Source organism: Cebidichthys violaceus, unplaced genomic scaffold (genome assembly GCF_023349555.1).
Source record: "Cebidichthys violaceus isolate CVI_PGR_0920_01 unplaced genomic scaffold, fCebVio1.0.p SCAF_23, whole genome shotgun sequence".
In the NCBI taxonomy this organism is placed as follows: domain Eukaryota; kingdom Metazoa; phylum Chordata; class Actinopteri; order Perciformes; family Stichaeidae; genus Cebidichthys; species Cebidichthys violaceus.
In genome coordinates this window covers 6012236-6038352 of record NW_027176406.1, presented here as the reverse complement: position 1 = coordinate 6038352, position 26117 = coordinate 6012236, and the positions used below count along the sequence as shown (strand labels likewise).

General features: G+C 41.9%; 2 protein-coding genes across 4 annotated transcripts; one reads left to right on the top strand and one right to left on the bottom strand.

Moving 5' to 3' along the window:
• Positions 1-352: 352 nt before the first annotated feature.
• On the bottom strand, positions 353-26117 carry tbcd (tubulin folding cofactor D). 3 transcript variants are annotated; one of them, XM_068718495.1, is made up of 39 exons: positions 25632-26117; positions 25488-25538; positions 25229-25326; positions 24923-25024; positions 24607-24753; positions 24254-24309; positions 22157-22289; positions 21329-21374; positions 20756-20888; positions 20515-20657; positions 20368-20428; positions 20179-20253; positions 19935-20029; positions 15162-15318; positions 12789-12846; positions 12673-12702; positions 10673-10758; positions 9635-9715; positions 9252-9325; positions 9013-9130; positions 8790-8850; positions 8686-8708; positions 8561-8592; positions 8369-8431; positions 8230-8288; positions 7881-7962; positions 7574-7692; positions 7400-7491; positions 6895-7035; positions 6124-6207; positions 5558-5716; positions 5309-5447; positions 2990-3111; positions 2374-2451; positions 2200-2286; positions 2031-2118; positions 955-1064; positions 793-877; positions 353-699 (listed from the first exon to the last, which is right to left on the bottom strand). In XM_068718495.1, exons 1-39 carry the CDS (start codon positions 25807-25809, stop codon positions 676-678), a joined length of 3570 nt encoding a protein of 1189 aa, XP_068574596.1. In that variant the 5' UTR covers positions 25810-26117; the 3' UTR covers positions 353-675. The 3 variants fall into 3 exon arrangements, with proteins under 3 accessions (XP_068574596.1, XP_068574597.1, XP_068574599.1); XM_068718496.1 differs by having other exon boundaries at positions 353-696; XM_068718498.1 differs by lacking the exons at positions 24254-24309; positions 24607-24753; positions 24923-25024; ... (1 more) ...; positions 25488-25538; positions 25632-26117 and adding an exon at positions 23478-23655.
• Positions 16082-19917, top strand: znf750 (zinc finger protein 750). Its single transcript, XM_068718499.1, has 3 exons — positions 16082-16225; positions 17619-18877; positions 18986-19917. The coding sequence occupies exons 2-3, from the start codon at positions 17640-17642 to the stop codon at positions 19560-19562; spliced, it is 1815 nt and encodes a 604-aa protein (XP_068574600.1). The 5' UTR covers positions 16082-16225; positions 17619-17639; the 3' UTR covers positions 19563-19917.

The window sequence follows — 26117 nt, the reverse complement described above, 5'->3', positions numbered from 1 at the left end:
GTTCAACAGGCAACCAGGGAGGCTCCGCTATCAGGCCTGGTGCGCCTCCACCGATGCAGAAAAAGTAGGTCTGCGAGGGACCCAAAGGGAAGCAGCAACAGGGCCCCAGTGTCATTCCACGGCTTGTGCCAAAAACGGCTAAATAGCAACCATTTCCCTGGAGTGTACTCAAACTACAGTTTCGGTTTCACCTATCTGTGTTGTTCCAGGTACAGGTTACAAGTTAACAGCTCTATTGAAACCTTCTCCACACTGTCCTGAATGGTACATGTGAGAAAGGAGGCGTGCACAGAAAATGAGCAGTTTACAGATTTGAGTTTGGATTTTGTAATAACAAAAATCAAGAACACTGTTGATTATTTTCACTCACTTTAATAATAACAATAATAAGGGCCAAAGCATTGTTAACAACGTAAGTAAGTACAAGTGAATGTTACAGTGTGCTGGATTATATTAGTTGATCACAGTCAGAGTTTTAGATCTGTGCACATGCAAGAGCTTTGTAGTAATGATAGCGGATGTTTTCATCACATCTAGTGTTATGTAAACTGTGATTCATTCAACGTGTTGTATGTTGTCAGATGTACAGACCGATGATACAGGGCCGCTTTAGAAGAGATCCTTCTTAATTCTTACAGCATGTGGTCCACATACATGACTTACAGCCACAGGTGATCAGGAAACCTGGACGGAGCTCTGCTGATGAAAGAGAGGCGGGGTTAACGCAGTCCAACATGGTGATAAAAGATAAAACATGTGCTGTTTGCATCTGCCTACAGAGGTCCTGTATACCTTGGTAATTGCCTGTGGCCTGGGGACTCCCAACCAATCACAGAGCTGATTCCTCTGGGTCCGTACTGTGGAAAGGTCGCTCTCCCTGGAACAGACAACGTGTCACATATACATACACACCAAAAGCCTTTTACACTGAAACAATATTTAGAAACCACTAACCAATTAGTATCACTCAGCAGGGTCATGACGTCATCCAACACTTCCGGCTCTATGACGTCATCGTAGGTCAGAAGCATCTCGTACATCTGGCTGGCCGTGGTCTTTCTGATCTGGAGTTGTTAGAGAGGAACAGTTCATTGTGTTAATGCTGTAGCTGTTGTTACATAAAGCAACGACTAGAAGTCTGCAGCCATGCTGCTGGTTTTGGAATAATGACATCATCAGCATTTAGATTGGTTCCCTGTAATACTCGCTTTTACTCTGCAATTCTGTCTGCCACCGGGTACAATCTCCCAGGAAATGGAAGGCTCGATTTACGGCACTGAAGAAATTGCGTGTGCAACCAGAACAGGAAGAAAATGGCACTATTGATTTCCCCGTTTGCTATTGACAGTTGTTGGTAGCTATCCCCAGTTACCAAAGAGTTTCAATGTAAGTTCTTTGCAGAAATGGTGGACGGTGGAATAAGCAAAGTAACTGTGGAAAACAAAATGCAGTACGTCCTGTGTTGTTGGAAGTTGCTGCTCTGAGGAAATAGACAGTGATCCGGTTGTCTTTTCGACAGCTGTGCCAACTATAATACCGTTTGGAAACACAAGGGGGGGGGGGGGAGTTGCCCATGTTCGTATGCTAACATTTGCTAATTAGCATGCAACACAAAGTACAGTTACAGCTGATGGGAATATTATTAGTCTCGCATTTATTTGATCATAAACCAAAATACTTGACAATACCCCGTCATCCTGATGGGGGACATAAATGTCCAAACCGTATTTCATGTCAATCCATCCACTAGTTGTCGATTAATTTCACTCAAAATTTCTCTCAGTCTGGAACAAAGAGGCGGACCAACCGACCAACCAACTGACATTGCCACACCTAGAGCTAAAAAACAACAATGCAATAATATCACCGGCAATTTCAGCAGGATGAAGACAAGTTTCACTGGTATTGGGAGAGTGTGAATGTTGTACCATCAACCAGAGTGGCTACATTGTCTAATGGTGAAAGACAGTGTGTCAGTGGTTTTATAGATCTAGAAAGGAGATGTGAAGGTTCCTGTCTTGTGAACTTACCACAGGGAAGGAATGGCAGAGCAGCATCAGCAGCTGGGACAATACTTTCTTCCTCACGTCACCCTGGAACTGAATCAGCCCACACAAGCTGGGAAACACCAAACAGCACAGTCAGCATGGATGGTGTTTTCAGTCTATAACTGAATAAGTCAATAAGATGGAGACTTACACAGATATACAGGCGCGCAGCTTGGAAATATCTTTGGCCTTCCTGAACTCTTTGCAAAGATTCAAAAGGTCCAAACAGAACGGATGACTGAGAAGAAAAGGCAGAAAAATATAAGCTCTCACATATAGCATTCATATTTATTTCCTTGTTAAAAATAACTGTTGTAACACTCACTTCTCTTGTGTGGTGAAGATCTCAAAGCAGCTGTTAGCGAGGATCTGATTGAGCATCTTAAGAAAAGGAATAGACACCCTGTAAAAAACAAAACACAGAAAACACCTTCACTGAAGTCACCGAGAGAGAATATTATGTTAGGAGGATTTTAAACTGGTTGTTTGTAAGTGTATTTGTTAAGAAAGAATCCCTGAACATTGACAATAAACATGACAAAGACAAAATTGGAAGAACAATCTGCATATATATATATATATATATATATATATATATATATATATATATCACTTTTTAAACACATACAAGTGGGTAAAACAAAAGTGTTCCATCAAAAGTAAAAAAAAAATACATAATCTAATATAAGCAAAGCACAAAATAAAAGCAAAATGAAAACATTGCAACACAAAACCAAAGGTAAAGAAAGATTAATTAAAGTTAAAAGACAGGCTGACATCACTCTGAAGCAATACATCTCTGTCTTCCTTCCTTACTGCTGCTGTCCTGGAGGAGTCAGACAGCCATCATCAGCTCCAGCTCCTCACAGATTCCACACTCACCATTCACGTTTACTATATTTGTAACGTGTGTGCGTGCGTGCGTGTGCGTGTGCGTGCACCTGTCATTGCGGAGGTTGTCTCTGAAGATGCTCAGCAACGCGTCTCCAAACTGGGTCAGAGCAGCGCTGTCGTCCTGAATCCCTCTCAGATAGTCGAACAACGAAAGGGAAGAGAAATGCACCTGAATGGAAGCAGCGGAGAGCAACGGTTAATGTGGAGCAGTCTCATGATTAAAACGGTGGAGTGAAAAGTCCACTTATTGTGGTGAGGCTGGTTGTTAGCTAGGGCTGCAGAATATATAATTTTTTGTAATGACATCACAAATGTCAACTTATGCAATAAAACCCATTACTTTTTGAGTACGTTGAAAAAGAGTTTAGTAGAACACTGCACTTAATAATGTAACTCATTCTTTTTGTACGAGTACCCTTTTAATCATTATTGAATCATTTTTTATATTTTTCTAATCGTTTGGTATTTTAGCAGTATACTAACAGCATCAGAAAGACAGAACTGAGTACACTTTATGTTTATTCATTGCAAGTAATATTGTTATTTTGCAGTCATAGCGTTATCGCATATTATTTCTGTCTTTAAGATATAAATATAAATGACTGATAAAAACAGAAACCTTCACTGTAATAACTACATTTCTGTGTGTATATTAGTGATTGTGAACCTGAGTGGCCTAGGAAAGAAAAACAGTAAAAACGATGATATCACCAGGCTGCAGGAAATAAAGCGTCAAACGTTGACACTTGTAACATAGCAACAAAACATAGCAACACAATGTGCTACAGGAAAACAAAGTAAGACAGAAACAGTGTCTGATATCCTGATCTACACTTAAATCCATACAAAATCTGTTTTAGTTGCGTTTCAATGCTTAAATGTTACTTGAAGCATTTAGAATTCATATTACCATATATACTACATACAAATACTTGGTACAGAATAAGGTTTCTCTGTAAATGTTTCTGCTGTTTGGCTTTTGGCCTTATGATCTCTCTACATTGAGGCCTTCAAGGCAGTTGTTGGAGAGTGCGTGGATGCTCCGTCTCTCTCTGGCCTGTGTGAATGTGTGCCTGTGGTGTGAGAATGGTAATCTTGGCTCATGTATTGATGTAGCATTGGCTCAGTTTCCTGCATGCGATCCAGTACAAACATATCAGTCCTTGAGAATGCATCTGTGGCAAAGATATAGGAGGTAAAATCAAGACGAGAGCCAGATCGTCTCCAAAGGGAATATGTTCACAGCCTTCATTGGCAGAAGAGTTCAACTTCACTGCCGCTACTACAGCCTTTAAACTTACATCCACTAGCACTAAAAGTTAAAAATAACCCAAGCATCACAAATCTTTGTGAGCAGGACCTCTTTTCGAATGGTTGTAACGGGTTAGGTCATACTGTAACAGGAGGGAGAACCTGATCGGCCCCTGTTGGGGCCCCTGCTGAGCCTCCCGAGTGATTCTGTGTCAGACATGGTTTTCAGATGTTAGGTAGCGGTGGATAGCAAAGATTCAAATGATGGGAAATTCTTGCTTGCCAGTACCACGAGGTATCCGTCGGATCAATTTGTTCTGGATCAATGCTTCAAGCTCAGGTGGTTGCCACAGTATTAAGAGCAGGGACATGGTGTGATAAGTCACAGTAACACAGCCTGATGTCTGTGATTAAAATAATGAATTGAAAGTCAGGCATTCTAGAGTCTGGGATTACAGTGCAGAAGAGTGAGTAGACTTCATAAGACACATAGCTCCCTCTGTTGGCCTAAAAAGAGCTGACTTTGCCAACTCAATGCAGGCAGCAAGATTTACCACCAATACAAAAAAGGAACAACGAGCAGTCAGGTGTTACCGTGTGAATGAAATACGCCACGTAACAGCTTGTTGATGAGCAAAAGCACAACTATACGCCATTAAATGTCTCTATTATGTGTAATTTCTGAGACGTCCATATTTTATACCAGTAGTGAAATGTTGAAGCAGCATCCTTAAAAAGGAAATAAAATGCTAAAATCAGTTTTATTTCCAACTAAACACTATTTTCCATCATGTGAAGTTCTTGTTTATGACCGTGACATGTGAATACAATTATAGACACTTCTACTAAGCCAACTATAGGTTAAAGTGAAGTTTTATAAAAATACAGATGGGTGACATATTAAAGGAAATTAGAACATTTAGTGTCTTAACAAGGAGAGAGAAAGCATGAGATGGAGAAATTTTGTGACTGCAAAAGCCAAAGCATACGATAACATCCAGTGACCATCTCGTCTGCATTCGTTTTCTGTTTTATCTTTCAAAGTTATCACCCATCTATACGTCATAATGCTCTGATTGGACCATTTTCTCCTCCTCTCGTCACAGTTGACCTACTGTGGACTCGGTGATCCCTCCCACAGACACAGTGAGGCCCAGCAGGGTGTGGTACTGATACTGGGGGAGTCCAAGCAGCTGGGTGATGTACTTGAAAGCTTGGGATGGAGCATTCCAGTTCAGATTGGTTGTGGTCTCACTGAAAGACAAGTGGAGGGAAAGATCATCAAACATCAGTTTTAAAGTCTTCGCAAATACAATGGTTCCACATCAAACTTTCATATTTGAGCTGCAGGTTGGGTGACTCACACGGGGAAAATGCTCAGCAGCTCCTCTCGCTGGGGGATGTGAGGTACTGCAGGCTCTGTGCTGTGGAGGAGGCGCAGGAAGACGTTGCCAGCGTGGGCTCTGTAGCGGTCGATCTTTTCTGCTGCCTGCTGGGCCAGGCAGCACATCATAGACTTCACCCTGCAGACAGAATAGTGGGAAATAAAGTAAGGAAGTGCAATCATTTATCTGACTTCATCAGAAAAATGATTCTTCACTAAACTTCACAAAAAGGGGTATCAACAAATCAGGTATTGTGTTCTAACTTTTACCAACTTTTCTGGTTCTGGTGAATTAATTAATCAATATTACACGATAAATAAGCCCAAAGGCAACAGTGCGTGTGAATTTAACCATAATCAAACGTAAAAGTTGTGTAATTTTATTTATCATAAGTTGGGTTGGCTAAGGCTGAGGTATTGTGGCCACACCTTGAGACACTGAAACAACAGTGAAGACTACAGTCATGAACTGACTGGCATTACAACTTTTATGTCACCTGCTGGTGACATTTAACACAGTGCGGAGTTGTTCCGTTTGATACTCACAGATCTGGCTGAAGGATCTCTGGAGCGCTGCCGGCCACCAGCAAAGTCACCTCCATCAGACTGGTCATTGCTGCCTCTCTCACCCTGGACACAGAAAGAGCAAAGAGTTCATGATTGCAATGACATGGGCTTGAATCTAACACACACACACACACACACACACACACACACACACACACACACACACACACACACACACACACACACACACACACGTCACAAAAGATGATACGGTCATACATGTAAAACATAACGTAGCGTGAGGCCCTCACTGGAAGATCAGTATTATAGTCAAATTAGCTTCATGGCTGCAGGGCACACTTTGTTTATGCGAAATGTTAATCAAGACGATGACACACCCAGAAACAGGTGCACGGTGGAGAGAAACTCTCCCTGCGTGGGTGTGGGCTGGGAAAAAAAAAAGAAAAGTGTAGAATAGCAGGAGAGATAAGGACGTAAATAAAGAAATTCACAAGAAAGAAAGAAGGAAAGAAAAAGATTACTAGACAATGTGAGAGAAGAAGCCCATCCCATGTAGTGAGGACAAGTGACAAGCCCGGTGACATTCCTGGCGAGACGGCAAGCATGGCCTGGGGCTACTAGTGAGACAGGCATGTATGTCATGTCTTTGTGTCTCTAGGTGGAGGGACAGAAAAACACCAGAGGCCTCAGGCCAGGGAGCATTCCTAATCCCTCAGGCGAATTAAAAGTGAATGTGTGTGTAATGTGCAATCTGTGTGTGTTTTTACAATGAAGTGGAAGTTAACTTACCAAGCGCCTACGTCCCCTCTGCTGTCTGTCGTGTAGTCGTTCATGCGGTTGAGCAGAGCACCGTAAACCTCTGCTACATTCTCCGAGCACAGAGCGGAGTCCGGGGAGCCGTGGGCACAAACGTCCACCTTCACAACCACTCTGATGGAGGGTGAAAAAGACATACATATTTAAAAAAAGACTCCCAAAGGTTCACCAGAGGCGATTACAGAAGCTGATGACCTGGGGAAATGTGAAACAATTCGAATTTAAAGGAAAATGTAGAACAAAGAGAGAAACAAATTTGTTAGAGAAACAAATGGACGGACACGTCATTCAGGTCGTGCAGGTAGTCAGCCGGGTGTTGATTTTAGCATTACTGCCGACACAGCAATGCAAGACAAAGAACAGAGGAGAGACGGCGGGACCTTCACGACATAAGCCTGAAACATAACGACTAAATGAAGTAAGAAAATAGGAAAAAAGACAACAAAATGAATAAATGAAAGTGTATATGGAAACTCACTGAGCAATTGCTCTGACTGCATCTCTTCTCGACTCTGTAAAAGTTCCCTCCTTCTGGCTGACAGTGCACAACTGCGTGAGGCCTTCAAGGATCTAACAAACACACACAAACATCTGAATACTGAGGCAGTGAGTTGTAAAAAGGCTAGAAAACATAAACATCCTCCAAACATACCTGCTTCAGTTTTCTATGGATCATAAATCCTGGCAGACAGCCGAGGGCCAGTGCAGATCCACAACGAGTGAGCATCTGGTGACTCTTCAGCCCTTCAATGTACTGAGACACCAGGACATCTACACACACACACACACACACACACACACACACACACACACACACACACACACACACACACACACACACACACACACACACACACACACACACACACACACACACACACACACACACAATGCAGAGATTACCTTTAAACTCAGCCACAAGTGGAACTAGTGGAACAAGGAAATCATTTTCAACTTACCCTGCATTTGGGAGTCCGCCTTGCCGAGCTCGGACTGGTAGTACTCCTCACACAAAGCGGACAAGGCCGACACTATGGTAACCTGCAGACACAGGAGGACGAAGCAAATGAGTAGTAAACAAATATTCCTACTGAATGAGCAGCAGCATTGTATGAACAAATAGTGGTAGTCTCAAGTATCAAAATAAATCATATCTGTTCATTTTAATTTCTTAAGTGAAGCCACTTTTTATCTTCTGCCAAAGAGCTGCATGTCTTTGTGAATGTGTAACATTTAAATAGTATTTAATTGGCAAGTAAAAGGGAAAATGTGTATTCTCCTTGATCCATAATGTTGCTTAAAGCTCACCATATTGGCATCCTTCACACTACTCTTTATGGTGTCGTCAATAAGCCACTGCCAGCCAGCTGAAACAAAAGTGTCACAATATTACAGACGCTGAATGAAATACAAACATTTAAAAGCATAAAAGCAAGAGTTAACTTACAGATTACAGGGTCGTTCTTAAAAGGCATTTTGGACAGTGACAGCTTTTCGATAAGACAGCACACTGTAGGGAAAAAATAAAACTGATCACATCTACTGTATTATGAGAACTTTTTATCATGTTTGCGCAACAACTCATTAAAACCAATGAATTTGCTTTGTAGAAGCCACTTTTCTAATTGCCGTTACTTACTTGCTGGCCTCATTAGCTCTCCACCAAAACCCCTACAAACAAAAGCAAAATTGTTATCACAGCCAAAATATTTTTTGGGATTTTTCAAACATGCTGCTAATGAAAAATATATCCTTTCCACCTACCTGTACTGTTTTCTGTCATTAAGCTGAAAGTAAGCCAACAAATGAACATCAGCAACAGTTTATTCAAATTGGAACAACATTTTTAGTCCTTTAGGTACACGCACCATGTGGTGAATGTTCTTTAATGCATCCACACATTCTGAAGAAATGATGTCCACCACAGTCCTGTAGGACAAATTCATAGAACAGAGAAGGGAACCAAATGATTAAAAAACCTATAGTAGCTGAATCGCCTAGTGAAAGCTCATCTTCACCGTGTGCTACCACCGTTCAGGTAGAAGTTTTAAACATGTGTATAGACTAGGACATCTGGGTATTAAAGTCTACCTGTTGGTCTGAAGGCCCAGTGTGTACAGAGCATGTGTGATCTCTGCACATGCTAGGATGGCTCCATGGCGCCCATGGAGGTCAACACCCACTGCCACGGGCAACAGCTGTGGCAAAACTGACACAAACAAAGGGGGGAAAAGAGATTATAGGTTTCAGACCATTTTTAAAACGGCATGTCTCATTAGGAATTAGACTTTCTCCATAGCCTTTGGAACAGGTAAGGTGACATTGTTTACCTGTTGTTGCCATATAATCAGGAGCTTGAGGCGTCAGGTTGTGGAGTGCTTTAGTGGAGAGCTCTCGGATCACTCTGCCCATGTAAAGCATACAGGATTGTGGTCAGACCAACTATACACCCATATGTGGTGACATTTATGAAGACGGGCAAATACTTCAACTAATTTAACTTAAAGTGCACATCACCCAGAGAGTCTCTGTATACTTTACAAGTCAGTAAGAAAAAAAAAAAAACAACAGAAAACACAGGATATTACATGCAAATGAACGAACACACACACACACACACACACACACACACACACACACACACACACACACACACACACACACACACACACACACACACACACACACAAAATACATAAACACAAGTACATACCCATCCCAGTGGTTGATCTTCATGGCTATCAAATGATCTATCATGGCCTTGGTGTACTCTGGGAAACTCGCTATATAGACACTTTGAAAACAAAAAAAGACAGCTTTAGCTGCTAACGTCGACAGAAAATGAATAACAGCTTCAGACAATTCACTGTAACCATTCAAAATCCACCCCATCACTTTCTGCATCTGTATTCTGTTTCCTTTGTTGCGTGCAGATCTACAGTCAGTCATACCCTGAGGCTAGCATCTTTCTCCATTTGTTCTGCTTGAATGTTTGCTCTACTGGCGACACACTTCTGCCAAAGGTGACAATTCCTGAAAAGGGTTTTGGAACTTTTCTATGTTGATTTTGTTGCGAGCATTTCATATTTTAAATGCCAGATATGCGTGTACAAAAAGGTGGCAGACGTTCATCATTTTAATTGAAACAACATATTCTTCACGAGCAGTAAACTCTGTATAGACAGAGATTTAAAAAAAAAAAGGTGGTAAACAACAACAACAACAACAATTCCCTTTCCCATAAAAGTACTTTGGATTGAACGGGTCGGAAAAGCAACACATCAGCATCGTATCGTGATAGCAACATTAACAATGGCTTTGTTCTGGGAAGTATTTAGGAGCTTCAAGCTGCACATTTTGGTAACATAACACCAGATTTCGATAACTTTGCTTTAGTGCCACATTAACTTTGCTATATTTAAAAAAAAAGTTGCACATTGCTGGGTACTTTACTAACCAGAAATGACGTAATGTGATGTAACACAACTCTCCTTCGACCCGAGTGTATTTGTCTCTTTGGCCAATGGGAAAGGAAGACGATAAGAAAATCTTGTGGCCGCAAGTTCAGCCATGAAGTCGGACAGTTTTCTTTTTGTCACTTCCTTTGTCAATGAGGAAGGATGGGACACAACTTGTTCCCACCCATTTAACTGTTTAGGCTCTCGTAGCATTTGTAGCCCAAGTGCAGCTTCCCTTGATTACTGTGTGACTGAAATATGGCTGCCAATGTGCAGAATACACAGTTTCTTACCTGATGTTCAGATAGCAGTTGTTGAGATTCCCTACAGCGTAGTAGTCTGCTGCAGTCAAGATGTCAATACCGTGAGGAAATGTCCCCTGTTGATACACAAGCAAGCAACAAACAGCTGAGACGTGTTCAGTGCATTGTGTAGGAACGGCACACGCTGTTCAACACGGAGCAGATGAACCTGAGAAGGGATGTATAGTCAGGTCCATAAATATTTGGACATTGACACAATTTTCATCATTTTGGCTCTGTACACAACCACAATGGATTTGAAATGACACAATCAAGATGTGCTTTGAGTGCAGACGTTCAGCTTTAATTTGAGGGTATTTATCTCCAAATCAGGTAAACACTCTAGCAATTACAACAATTTATATAAATGGTCCCCCCTTTTGAAGGGACCAAAAGTAATTGGACAAAGTAACATAATCATAAATCAAATTGTCACTTGCATCCTTTGCAGTCAATGACAGCCTGAAGTCCGGAACCCATAGACATCACCAGACGCTGGGTTTCATCCCTGGTGATGCTCTGCTAGGCCTCTACTGCAACTGTCTTCAGTTCCTGCTTGTTCCTTGAGCAGTTTCCCTTCAGCTTTGTCTTCAGCAAGTGAAATGCATGCTGAATTGGATTCAGGTCAGGTGATTGACCATTGGCCATTGCAGAACATTCCACTTCTTTGCCTTGATAAACTCTTAGGTTGTTTTTGCAGTATGCTTCGGGTCATTGTCCATCTGCACTGTGAAGCACCGGCCAATGATTTTTGAAGCATTTGGCTGAATATGAGCAGATAATATTGCCCGAAACACTTCAGAATTCATCCCGCTGTTTTTGTCAGCAGTCACATCATCAATAAATACGAGGTTCACTGCTTCACTGATGATGTGGTATGCTTTGGATCATGAGCAGTTCCTTCCCTTCTCCATACTCTTCTCTTTCCATCATTCTGGTACAAGTTGATCTTTGTCTCATCTGTCCATAGGATGTTGTTCCAGAACTGTACAGGCGTAGTTTTGGCAAACTCTAATCTGGTCTTCCTGTTTTTGAGGCTCACCAAAGGTTTACATCTTGTGGTGAACCCTCTGTATGTACTCTGGTGAAGTTTTCTCTTGATTGTTGACTTTGACACACTACCACCTGGAGAGTGTTCTTGATCTGGCCAACTGTTGTGAAGGGGTTTTTCTTCACCTGGTAAAGAATTCTTTGGTCATCAACCACAGTTTTTTCCTTGGTCTTCCAGGTCTTTTGGTGTTGCTGAGCTCACCAGTGCTTTCTTTCTTTTTAAGAATGTACCAAACAGTTGATTTGGCCACACCTAATGTTTTTGCTATCTCTCTGATGGGTTTGTTTTGATTCTTCAGCCTAATGATGGCTTGCTTCACTGATAGTGACAGCTCTTTGGACTTCATATTGAGAGTTGACAGCAACAGATTCCAAATGCAAATCCCACACTTGAAATGAACTCTAGACCTTTTATCTGCTCCTTGTTAATGACATAATGAGGGAATAATACACACCTGGCCATGGAACAGCTGATCAGCCAATTGTCCAATTACTTTTGGTCCCTTCAAAAGGGAGGGACCACGTATAAAATGTCTTGTAATTCCTACACCGTTCACCTGATTTGGATGTAAATACCCTCAAATCAAAGCTGAAAGTCTGCACTCAAAGCACATCTTGTTTCATTTCAAATCCATTGTGGTTGTGTACAGAGCCAAAATGATGAAAATTGTGTCAATGTCCAAATATTCATGGACCTGACTGTAAGTGATTTGGTTCAAAATTAAAGTAATGACCTATGATATAAAGAGAGATTTATGGCTCATGGACTGTTTGCTAATCAAATGTGTGCTGGTGCCCTGTAGCTGCACTGGGAGGCTGTCGCTTTGCTTCAAAAGCTTTCACAAACAAGGCAAGTTTGAGCAAGACCCGAGTGATTGGCAGCAAATAAACATCAAATCATAGTAATTCAGTTACTCCTAATACACAAAGTAGTCACAAACCTGCCTGCCGACATTCTCCTGGAAGGCAGCCTGGAACAAAATGAGATATAACAAAAATTAACATCTGTCAATGTAACTGAAAATCTTTAATTAAGGATGTCGACCGGAGAACTTACGGAAGCAGCTCTGCGGCAGTTGACATTTCTGTCGTACACAGCTGTGATCACCAAAGAACTGCAGAGAGAAACACAAAGAGTATAAATGATCTGATACAAGAAGTGTACATAGAATTGAGTGTTTTCAGTCACAGAATGCTTAAAAATTTAAATATAAAAAGGTAGACAATTTATAGAAAATGCTCCTATGTGCATTGTTTTTTTGACAGTTAACCTTTTCAATATTTATTTATCCTCCTTATTCTGTAACTAACACTTTGGTCCCTTTTTTGCACTGTTTTTTTGCAGTGTTAAAAAAATATATAGATATGTTTAACTGAGATACTAAACTTCTATACCTCTGTCCTGTAAGAGTCTCTCAACACCTCAAAAATGTGTTAAGAGTCAATGACTCAGATTAAAAGTGATGTTTAAATCTAGATTACATCATCACCACCACGAAACTATGACTGAGGTGCACAGGTTCCTGGAAAGACATGTAGTGCAGATACAACATGATTAACCATGAGTCTGGAGCAATACTGGAAGTTGTGTCGGATTATGTTTTTCACCCCAATAATCGCTCGTCTGTACGCTGTCTCTACAAGTCTCAGGAGGGTGTGTGAATGTCAGTTATTGAAGGGGGGGCAATTTACTTTCACACCACACGCAGTGACAGCCTGAGACTAACTGCTGTTGGCCTTGTTTGCTCTCCTCCCATGTTCCCTGTTTCCTAACAGCAAGACTCAGGCCTGGAGCTTTACTAACTGCCCCAGCCCTGAGGGCTTGGAAACAAAAAAAAACAGTCCTGATTGCACTCTGGATAATACCCTACAGGATATTACTGAATTGTGTCTGTGGCTGATACAACTAATAAGTGAACAGCGACATAACTGTGTGCCTGTGTGCGTGTGTGTGGATCTAAGTCACTTAGTCACACATTTACAAAAGTAAGTTTTCTGTTATTGTCATCAAGTTGTGATGAATAGAGCAGGAACCAGCTTGTCGGAGCGTTGCTGCCAAACGGCGACCGAAACCTACAGCAACAGGCGAAACCTGGCAATCCTGTAGGCTAGGGAAAGGGAGGGTGTTGTCACGTCTGCTGGTGGTAATGTAGTAGTCGCAGGGGTTCAAACTGACACTGCAGAGCTGGTCTGCACAGTCAGAGGCCACAGGTTCATACACGCACACCGAGAGAAGAGAGACCGTGCAGGAGGCAAACCGTTACTATTGACAAAGACTGAGCGTACGTCACTGGATGACATTGCACCCTGGTTGCCGAATAGAAGCACATGTTTTAAGATGTTACTCATTACTGTTCAGGCTGGCTCCAGCTTCTGATCCTAGAAAGAGGAATTCTTAGTCATTTTGTATTTTAGCCTGCTGACCAAAAAAAAGACCATATCTTTTTGGTCCCTACAGCTGAGCAAACTGCAAATAAAACCGTTTTTTGACCCCTCCAAAAAATATTAGTCACACTCTGGCGATAAATCATAAGCCCCTTACGGACATGCACCACTTACGATAATCTGATGGTTATTTAAAAAGCGGTCACATGTCTGAATAAGCAACATGGCCACTTTTACACAAAAGTCTTGTAACATGCAGCAAAAAAGAAAAAAAACGAGTCCCAACTGCCATTCAATGCTTGTGTGCTGTGAGTTATTCGGTTACAACGAGCAGAATTCGCTCTCTTACAATGTTAAAGAATTTAAATAATGCAAATAAGTTCACCTGCCTCTCTCTCTCTGCCAAATATCACGTGAGCATGCAGCTCTTTACCTTTTAAACCAGAGGTTGTCATAAAAATTAATGTAAAAGTCGCCTATGTGTTACTGGCAAAAAGCCAGTAACACATAGGCGACATAAAGCCAGCAATGTTAAATATCGCATGTCTAAACAAGGGCTATGCAGGTTAGATTTTATTTCATATTTCACTGCATCTTTTTTCTTAGAATGGCATTGTGTAATTAAGACCGACTGCAGCCTACTTCAACATACACGTATCAGCTGGTTATGTGGGGACATGCAAGACTGATGTGGCACAGAAAAACTGGTTTGAGGCAGTGAATGGCTCATAAAAATCTCACTGGTTATTGAAACAGTTTATCCTGCTTTCACCTCTTGATTGTAGCTGCTACTTCTTTTTAAACAGTAGAGGAACTATTTAGAGTGTGTACATACTGGTGGGATGATATTATTGGCGGATATTGAACTCATCACAAATATAATAGTGTTGAGGGCGGCAATTATGGCATACTGGTGATGTTATGCTGTAAAACCGTAAAGTACATTCACAGGGAGGAAATGTGTTTGTATGATCAACAAACAGCAGCAAGAGATCAATTAAAATGGGAGCATATCAGAACATTATCACAAGCCTATTGAGGTTACCTGGCAATCTGAGTGACAAAAGGCTCGAGCTCTTTGGGTTCATAAGCTCTGGCGAAAGACCAGCACACGTAGCAGGCAGCGTCCCGCACGTTGGAACCGACGCTACACGCGCCCCGCTTCTCGTCGTAGGTCAGGGATTTCACGATGAGTGGCACAACTGAAAGTAGAGCAGACATGGATGAAGAACAAGAAATAAAACCAAGATCAAAGAACGATAGCCATGTCAATGAAAGATGTTTCATGTACTGTACACAATATTTGTGGTGAGCACACCAACCAGTAACAACTAGCTGAATTCAAGTTGTGTGTGTGCTAGATGTACTGTTTATTTTGAGATTAACATTTTGATGTTCCACACACTAAGCCTCCAAACTGTGGAAAGCATTTCAGATTGTAGTAACGGCAATTTAAAGCAACTCTTTTGCAGCATATTAATAATTTAAGAAAAAAAAAAGTGCCATATACTGTTGATGTGTGGTGGTCTTTTTGAACATTTGAAAGAACTTATGAAAAACAACACAAGACCAAGCAAATATCTAAATAATAGCGTGAACGTTATTTATCATCTATTAGAAGAACATGTCTTTTGTGTGATCAGCGCAGTGACGTTAGCTGATTAACCATGTTCCAGAGTGAGACCTAGTTAATTCCAACTAATTAAGTCAACATGCTATTTACAGTAATTGAAGCCCTGTGTGGTCATTTCCTCAAAAGACAGAGATGGAGCGGGTAAGAGGCAGAAGGTGCGAGAGCCCCCACCCCACCCCGTCATGTAAATCATCGCTTGAGGCTTGACTAATATCAGGTACATCAATGTTGCCTGAGGGCCCTGCTGTTTGGGCTGAAGCCCCACCCACTAGTTAGACAACACCTCAAGAGAGAGAGGAACTCACCACACAACTAACCAAATACAGCACACACACGCACCATCACACACACACACACTCTGAACTTTTCGCAAATATTGGAAGCGACCGTCCCGACTCGTGCTGGCTGAAGACGGCGGAGCGGCTCTCTGCAGGCGGAACACTGAGGAGAGGACACTGTTGCTACAACCGAAGCAGGTAATGTCCTCTTTCTTATCATCCCTTAAATTTACGTATTTACAGCACACCGTCAAAGCCTTTCTGTATTTTTGGAAAAGACTGTCTTTGTAAAGGTACCATTACCTAGTTTGTATAATTTAGAGTTGGTATAAGCTGCGTAGCCACCTGTTACTTATGGATTTTAATTAGCCCCTTCTTGCACCGTCATGACTGATTCACTGGTAAAGCTTAAAGTACCTGGACTCAGCAGAAGACTTTCTAAAAAAATGTTCAAGATACTTAGTTAGATAACTCTTCCAAACATTTTATAACATAAACGGACTGATCTGACAATTTAAAAAAAAGAATTGTTATAAAAGGGATTTTTCAAATGAATTTCAGTTCTTAAGGAGTGGCTTTGCCTTCTACAAAAACTGGACAGAAACTTGAGTGACAACTTCTTGCGACAGCGCACGACAAGCAGGTTCCTCCATGCGGCACCCAGCAGCACTTAACTCACGGCTTTAGGAGATGTTTCATTTCAAAAGGCTGAAACTGAAGCGGTTCAGACGTCTCCTACTTCACCGTTTTAAACAAAATGGCTTTATTTTAAACGACTGCCTCTCATGCTAACGGGTACATTACTATGCTATGCAATTATTAAAATAATTATTTATCATACTTTTGCATCTTGAGAGCCGGTGAGCTCATCAAACAATGATTGGGAGGCTGAATGCATCCTGCAGGTGTAGTCATGGGAAGCAGGTGGCTTGTGGTTCCCACGCCGACAGCACAGAGTTTAGTAAGGTTGATAGAGAGAGCAAGTCTCTGCATGCCCTCCGGGTCTGGAGAGACTGCGTTAGTCAGTGTGAAGTCTGCCCAACACCTGTCTGCCTAGCGCCTTAGCGGCTCTCTCGCTCTATAGGACAGACGAGTAGGGCGATATCAGGACGGATAGACAGCCGGACGGTCAGGTAGAGGCGTTTGTAGACTGCTGCCAATCAACCAGAACCACACAAAGACAGGAGTGCACCTATGTAAACATGTGGGTACGCTTTTGCATACAGTAGACAGGTTTTCCCCATTTAACTATTTCTCTGTTTCTATTTCTAGTCCAGTGTGCAGTAACAGTTGCAGAAATACATTAGCCTGAGGGTGCAGTGTTTTGTGCAGCTAAAGATTTTTTTTCCTGCGGAAGCAGCTTAAGGAACACCGAGAAAAACCTCCCAATGAGAGCCTCCCTCCACCTGAACCAGTCAAACAACTCTGTTAGCCTCTTTAGCTCAGTGGAAATTTGGGTACAAAAGCTGCAATGATTCATGAGTTTCTTTTATACACTTTAGCGTCACATTCCCAAAAGAAAGGAGCCTTAAAAAAAAAAAAAAAAACACCATCAATAGCTCAACTGTATTGTGATGTATTTTTCTTTCAGAAAACATCCATTGGAATCAAGATGGAAACCGCTCAGGAACGCAAGCCGAAAAGGCCCCACTACATTCCTCGACCGCCAGGCAAGCCTTACAAGTACCATTGTTTCCAGTGTCCTTTCACCTGCAATGAAAAGTCCCATCTCTTCAACCACATGAAATATAACTTGTGCAAGAACTCCATCTCCCTGATGTCACAGAAAAATGGACAAACGGCCAGACAAGTGAAGTCTGTAGTAAGGGAAGTCCCCGACAAGTCTAAGGACTGTCCGAGTCCCCCGCCAGCAGAGCAGAACAATAGTCCGAAGAACCAAGACGCTGAGAGCAGAGATGACACAGAAGACATAGACGTTGGGTGCGACAGTCCAGTCAATATGGACAGCCAGAGTGTGACAAACTCAAATACTGCGATAGAGGGAGAGAACAGCAATGAGAACAAGTCTCTGCTGCGCCCGTCTGCCTTTTCCCTCGTCACGCCCAAAAGTGACAGCGCAGAAGCCTTCAAGTCATCTGTGCAGCAGCCAGAGGACTCACAAGCTCCCGTTCCCACTTTCAACCACCCAGGCTTCCCATGGGGCACTTCTTCCATTTCCTTAAAACCATTCCCTCCTCCCATGGTTCCCGAATACGCTCCTTATCTCCTGCCTGAGCAGCCCCTGTATCAACCATACTACCTCCCGCCAAACCACCACGCGAATGAGCCAAATTCTCCTTCTTTCCGGCCACAGTTTATGGATCCCCAGAGGCCCGTGGTGCCACAGCCCATTGCCCCGCCTCACGCTTCCCTCTTCCCGCCATACCCATACAGATACTGCCAACCTCTTCACTCGGGCCCCCCTCTGCATTTCACCCTGTACAGACCTCATGAGCTCTCCATGCCAATCCCAGGACAGAGATATCTCCCTTTGGATTTGTACGGGCCGGCCCTCGGGCCAAAGGATTATGACTTGTACATGCATTCCCGGTCCAGTCTCGACAGCCTCCACACATCTACACAAGAGGAGAGCAGACACGGGCCAAGTGGAGACAAGGAAACCAGGCTGAGTCCTAAAGAGGGCTGTTCGGCGTTGGGGTCCCCTGACAGACCCAGTCATGCACACGTCATCCAGAGAGACACGGAAGCCCCACACTACACCAACGAGAGTGACCCACAGGCCACCTCCCAACCAGGTCACACAGCTACACCCATTCAACCCACCGACATGAGACTGGAGGAGTCTGCAAAAAGCTTGCTGCAGTTAAGAAATCTACATGTGGATGGAGGGTGAGTAAAAATGTCCAGATCTTTATTCTTGGCTTAGTTGAATTGCAGTGTGTTGTTTTTGTAATTAATGGAGGTCAGTCCTGTAACTGGTTATTTTCATCCTTTCAGATCGGCCGAGAGCAACAGGTATTCCTCTGAGCCCGTTTCTGAGCCGTGTCCTGAAACAACACCAGACCGAGAAGATGAGAGCAGCAGAGAAGATTTGACCCCCCTGAACCTCTCGACAAGGAAGCAGGACAAAGAAAAGAGTCCATTTGAGCACAGACCGAGGTGCTCAGACGCAGAGTTGCCTCTAAACCTCAGCCTGCGAGCTTCTTACAGCAGCCCCGTTCACAGCGCTGCCCTGAGCACTTCAGAAGACCTTCAGCCGAGGCCGGACACCGAGCTGGATGAAGAACCATGTGACCAGAGGCAGACTGCGGCACTGGCACTCTGTCAGCTGGCCATCGCAACCTCTGCCGCCTCTTTGTGTGACTTTAGTGCAGCAGACAGGCCCTCAGAGGATTCCACAGACACTAGAAGTTCTGGCTCTCCGAAGAAGACCAAACACACAGCTATGGCTAAGAAAACTGGTGTGAAACGAGCAAACAGTGGCCAGGCTGATAGCAAGTGCCATAAACCAAACAAGAGAGCAAAAGCACCAGGATGGGCTCTGAGGAGGAGGAGGAGGCCTCGCTGCTGCTAAACTGTTTTAATTACTTGGTATGAAGCACAGAGTATCTCTAACCTTCAACACTGCAAGCCTAAACTTGAAAAGATCAATTTAGTGAGCATAATTAATAATTCAAATGTCTACAGCACTGCCACAGGGTCAACTGTAAAAAAATAATTGTTAAATTCAAAGTCTTGATTTGCATATTTTGTCTCGTTTTCACAATTGGTTATAAAAGGCGAACAAAATGTTTTTATATGGGATGTTAATATTGAAATCTGTACATTTTAGGAAGATGTGGTTAATGTATTGTAAATGTAAATATGTTGAATAAATAAAATGACCAGAACTGACTTAATTACACTAGTCCCATTTGTTTTATGATAACCATTTGTGGTCACATACCATCTGTCAACCTGGAAGGCAGCAGCAGGCCTCTCCTACCCAGTTCTGCCAGAGCCAGGCAGCCTCCATGCCAAGCATTGTCCGTTTCCTGGAAGCTTGAAAAAGAACACACAAAACAACACGGGTGAAAACATGACACACGTTAGTGGAATATGCGGCTGCTTGAAACAAAACAAAAAAATAAATGATAAATGGCATAACGGAGCTGATGGAGAGAGCCAAAACGCCCCAAGCATGAACCTACCTGAAGCAGTCCAGCACTGATCCAACCACCTCATCTGCCAGCTCCTTGGGAAGCCTCCCAGTCACCCTTCCAATGCTGAAAGGTTAAATAAAACAGATGATTATTGTAACACATGGACTGATTTTGACATAAAGGATACAAAAGAGCAATGAGGATGACTTGTTAGGTGACACATGAACAGACTGTTACCCCTTTGCTGCAGACCAGCGCACAATTGTTTCCTTATCTTTCAGTCCTAACAGCAGATGCTCTGTAAAATAAAAGTGCACATTAAAGTTTGTGAGCAGAGGTAATGCAATGACAAGCAACTTAAACAGAGTAGCGGGTGAAACTGACCAATAACAGTCTCCACTTCCTCAGGAATGTCATAGTCCTCCTCCATGTCTTGTGTCTCCACTACAGGAGGCGCAGAGGCAGAGACTGTCATAGATTGGGACGCGGAAAGGTTTGCTGCTAGCGAGCGGTTGCCTCTCTGGTACCTAAAAAAACATGAATTTAAACTTTTTTAAAAAAGGCACTGTTGTTGTAGACCTAGTTTTTACAACATTAGCTATAATGAGCTGGCGTTAAGTCGGACCTCCAAGCGGCCAAACGTGGCTTCAGGAAGGTGAGGCCAAGTCTCTGGATTAGTTTGACAACAAGCTTCCTCAGCATGGACTGGCTGCTCTCTGAAAGACGTTTCTGCTCCAGACACTGCATAACCGCAGGAGCTGGGGACAATTAAAGACATCAGTATTATCTGTTGGAATACTGTTATAACGAATACATTGATAAATGTAGACAGGAATGTAGATATTCTGTAGGTATTTGTCTTGAGGATACGTGGAATACAAGTGCGTTTTTGTTGGGAAAAATTCTCACTATGTTGACAATTCAAAAAATGTAATATTTGCATAATGCGTTTGCATATCACAGGTAAACAAACAATAAATAATCCTAAATTGCTATTGACAAGATTCAACAAGACAAGATACAAGATATGTCAGCTGCGTCTGGAGAGTCTCTACAGAAAGGGCCACATAGTTAGAAATGTGTAGCGGATAACACGTCAAAGAAATCCTCCATCATATTCAAGAAGGCTTTGTTTTTAGACTTTATAATGGGAAAAATATCCCAATGTCTGCATTCAAATATCTAAAAGGGAACCAACCATACTGTAGGACGTCATCTCGTTTTCCATGTTTGAAAAGCGTTGCCTATGGGACAAAAACAAGATGACCAAAATCAGTTGGTGATACATAACAGCAGTAACATTTGGGAAGGCATCGCACCTTCTTATTGCACTAACAAACTAAAAAAAAAAAAAAACATGTTCCTCTCAAAAACTAAATTCATACTAGCTAATTTCTTGACAATTGATTTTGTCCTTCCATCTTGATTCTTTGCAGCACTTTAACATCAATGCACACACGAAAAAACATGCAAGTATGGGTCCTGTAGGCTTGTTGACTGAACACACAGAGACAGTTTTGAACGCCCTAAGCACTACATAGGCTGGAACCAGGTTACATGAATTACAAAGAAAAGCTTTCTAAACATGTTATGCAAGTTTATGTGCCAATAATATGAACACAATGTACTCGCTTGAGGGCTGCATTACACTTAGCCGACATTAAATGAAATCTTGATACAGATTTGTAGTGAGAACAGGTGTAACGTGAGAGGCATCAGGGTGATTTCATTGGGACTAAATACTCTCATCGCCATTCTCATTTGATGAAGAAGCGTTTGTCTTAAAGCAGTGGATTAAACTGACAGAAGTCACTTGAAAACAGCAGATCCCACACACGCAGCAGGTGCATTACACACCTGCCAAACCACATTAGGTATTGTGTGAGACATACCAGTCATGTCAGCTCTTGTAAATCACCATTGAATGCAGCAGTGCACACAGATTACACTGGCATCAGACACACGCAGACAGGTGTACATGACAACACCACAGGTTTGATGGGGATCAGTGAGCATGTATGTTTACCAGAGACTGCAGGGCACCGTCCAGCACCATAATGTCTCTCATTGACTGATCATTGGTCTGGGATATAGTGGTCAGGCTCCAGTCCAAGAACTCTCCGAGGCACTTCTGCTTCACATCAGGGCGTGTCATGAACCTGTACAGTCACGTACAATAAAGACACACAAGCAGTGAAAAGGTTTCATGTGGGGAAACAAACTCAGACGCCAGTAAAGAGAGTCAAAGAACAACATCGCCCTCTACTGGCTGAAAACATAATTACAGTTACAATAACATCTGGATTGTATTATATATTTACTGCGAGTTGCCATATTTTCATTGAACTTTTTGGAGATTGGCACGTGCTTTACATTCTAGACAGAGCAGACATCTGGCCTTGACATATGCAACAAGCTTTTTGTTATTATCCCAAATTCACTGAGAATAATCATGATTAGTTTGGTGTTTAGATAAGCTTTCAGTTCATGTACACTTCGTGACCATAGCATACATTCAGTACAACAAAACATAAAGGTGGATAATTGAAGATTATCATCATGCACAACAGAGTTATGTGCACTCTCTTTTAAATAAAATCTAATGCTTTTTAAGACCTCAATAAAGCAAATGCACTCTTTCCACGCAAGTACAAATGCACATTAGGGCGTGTCAATATGTGTCACAAAATAAATTTTTATCTTCAGGAAACAAAATTATGCAAAAATCACATAAAATATGTAAATGTTTAATATAATGAACTGCAAACACCTGAGACACAACTCCACGTAAATACTTTTGTTGGCTTTTAAATCAGTCAAATCTGTAATTTCAACAATAGATATTTATTCAAAACATTTTACAAAATAAATATTTAATTTAATGCTATTGGTAAGACTGAAAACAGACAAACTCAAGTCCTGACTCCAAAACAGGCCTGAGAGTGACCGAGCAAAGACCAAGTTTAATAAAGATACATTTTAAAAAGTAAAATATTATGAAAGTAATATAATAAAATGAAATGGTTAATCGCCATTTCGCCGGTGAATATCTTTCTTAGGGCACCGAGATCCCAAAAAACGTCCCTTCAGGTCCCTGCCTGTCCCTGCTGGTTAGGTAAAGTTGGAAAGATATTCCAAGATTCGGACTTCCGGTTCAATAAATCGTTAGCGAAACGTTGCTAAAATACAAACGATACCTCACTGTCGAACCGGGAATCTGAATCTTTGAATATCTTTCCAACTTTACCTAAGACACCCTGCTCCTCATCTCTTCTTTTGTCCGTCCCGTAATAGTGTAAGACATAAATAACGTCGGCCTCCGGTGTTTTCGACATGTTTGCGCTAACCTCTCGTCCATATTAATGCTTAGTCAAACTCGCTGAAGCGGTCCCTAGTTTAATTGACCGTCGTGGCCTCGCGCTAAAAACCGAAGACGGGCCGTAACGTCCAGATTCTAGCAAATATCAAAGAGATTGTGTCATATAACGTCACTTCTTCCTTAAATACCGCCGAGCTATCATTAGCCTAGCATCATCTGGAATTAGTTGTTTACTTCCTCAATCCTGTAACCTGCAGGAAGAAATCGCGAGAGCAGAGTACAATAAAATGAGGCAACATCTGGACTGTGTCACGGTCCAGGAACAACCGGTGTTATTCTCCTACATGTAGCATTAAATCAGGAGGGTAGATCTGATATCTCATTTAGTTTTAAAATTGAAATGTGAGGCCTTTAAAAAAAAGAAACAACATTTCCTCATTTCCAGGAGTAATGCATGAGTATTGCAGATGAGAAATTAGTTGCCACTGATTTTGCGATGGCACTGACTTCATCAAAAGAGTAACTAAATTTGTTTTCATTACAATACGTTCATACTAGTCTATCAACATCAGGAATGCCACTGCTCAGGGTAACACGTGGGGAATTTTGTGGTTGCAAAAATACATTCACGTTTTATTATGAATGGCATTTGAGTAAAATCAAGTCCAGTTGTAAGGGTTGAAAAACTTTAGAATAGCATTATTGTTTCAATGTTTCAAACTGTGAAACTGTGATGTTTTTGGATAAAACCACAATATTAAAATATGATTTATTTGGTTACTTATGTGGTGTTCATGCACTTACTTTGATACCAGTACAGATGCAGCATCCCGAGGACTATCACTGACGAGTAGATAAGACTGGAACAAAAATACACGCGTTACTCGTAGTGTATGATAACATGACTGTAGCTCATCATCCCATTATTAAATGTTGGAGTAACTACAAACAACATTAGCCAGGCTTAAAAAAATAAATAAAAAATCAGTTCAGATTTAAAGCATTTAGAAAGTTTATTCAGATATTTTTGAAGACTCTGTCTTGACTCTGACAACAGAGTCAAGACACTATAAGGAGCGAGACCTAGACATACAGTCCAATCTCTCTTACAAAAAAACAGCAAAATGGAATCAAAAGTCATCATATGTTTAACTTGCCTTTGCAATAGCGAGAATGCGGTCCATGGTGGGCTCTCTGACCGCGCCACCTTCTGACTCCAGATGACCATCCAGACGATAAAGGTCAAAGGGTATGAGGCAGGTCATGGACAGCCACAACAACAACATGTAGCGAGTTTCCCAAGTCTGGAACGAGTAGGTGGTAAAATGCACTATTGTTCAATGTTTGCTGAAGCAAACAACAACAACAACAACAACAAAATTATGCAAACCTGTCTGAGGAAAATTTAGAAGAGGTGTAATTGTGAAGGCCTGAATGATCATGTTTGCCCTCGATAAGTAAGGCCAGTCTCACCTCAGAGTCTTTGGGATCCTGCTTGGACAACAAGTCCAGAACTGGCTGGACATCTGCCACCTCATGGGGGAGAAGCTGCATGAAGATTTTGTAGCCTCTGACCTGACCAGGGGAAAAAAAAGATATAAATTCAAACACACAGGGGGGTCTGCCTTACATATCAGGATTACTGAATTAGCTGGATGACTTTCCTGTGTCAATGAAATAAGAGTTTCTAGGTTGTACTCTGTGTAGTACAGTCTGGTGAGTAGTAGTAGTAGTAGTACTACAACAACACAGGTGAGGTAAACCCTGTTTTTGACTGACCTTACAGATGATGTAGAGAAACTTGAAGGCCAAATGAACCAATGAAGGGGGAGATTTTTCACTCCTCACCAACTCCAGTATCATGTTCAGCATCCATTCTATAACAAAATTGAACAGCAGCAAAATATATATATATATATATATATATATATATATATATATATATATATATATATATATATATATATATATATATTATATACATGTTCTTCAAGTCAATCTACAGTACTAATACAGATTTAATGAAGATATATTGTACCTAAGTGTGGGTCCAGCAGATGAGGCTGCTCTTGATATCTGTTCATTATCACTGTGGGAGGAAATGGGCAGTGTGATGAATTGCGAGACTAAAAACAACCAAAGCACTGATTCATTTGTTTGTCTTTGTGGGTGATCATCTCACCTAAGAACCTCTGTGTGGCGGACTCGGTTGTCACAATGTCGCCGTGGACCTCCAGTAGGCTGGACAGGAGAGCTCTGGTCTCACTGCTCTCACTGAAGCCTCCCAACACACACGTTTGAACGATGGACTCTCCTCCCTCACCACCGGGACATCCATTCTCAGTCTCCGATAAGGTCATTGTGCCGGGCTTCTACCTGCAAACACTGTCGGTGTTGCAGAGGCTGACGCTGGCGTTTGTTGTTATAAGTTATGAACAAGTTGACGTTAGCTAACTAACATTAGCATTGCCTAGCAACAAGAACGAATGTGAATCAAACGATTAGTTTGGGAAAAAGCTAAATGTATTACATTCAAAGCTACGACACTGACTTGTTCTGGAGGGTATTGGCGTGAAAATGACTGCACGCAAACTAAAATGACTTTCACTAAACGATAGCGATGCAGGAGTCTCTCATGACATTTCTTGAAAACGTAGCGGTTTGTGCT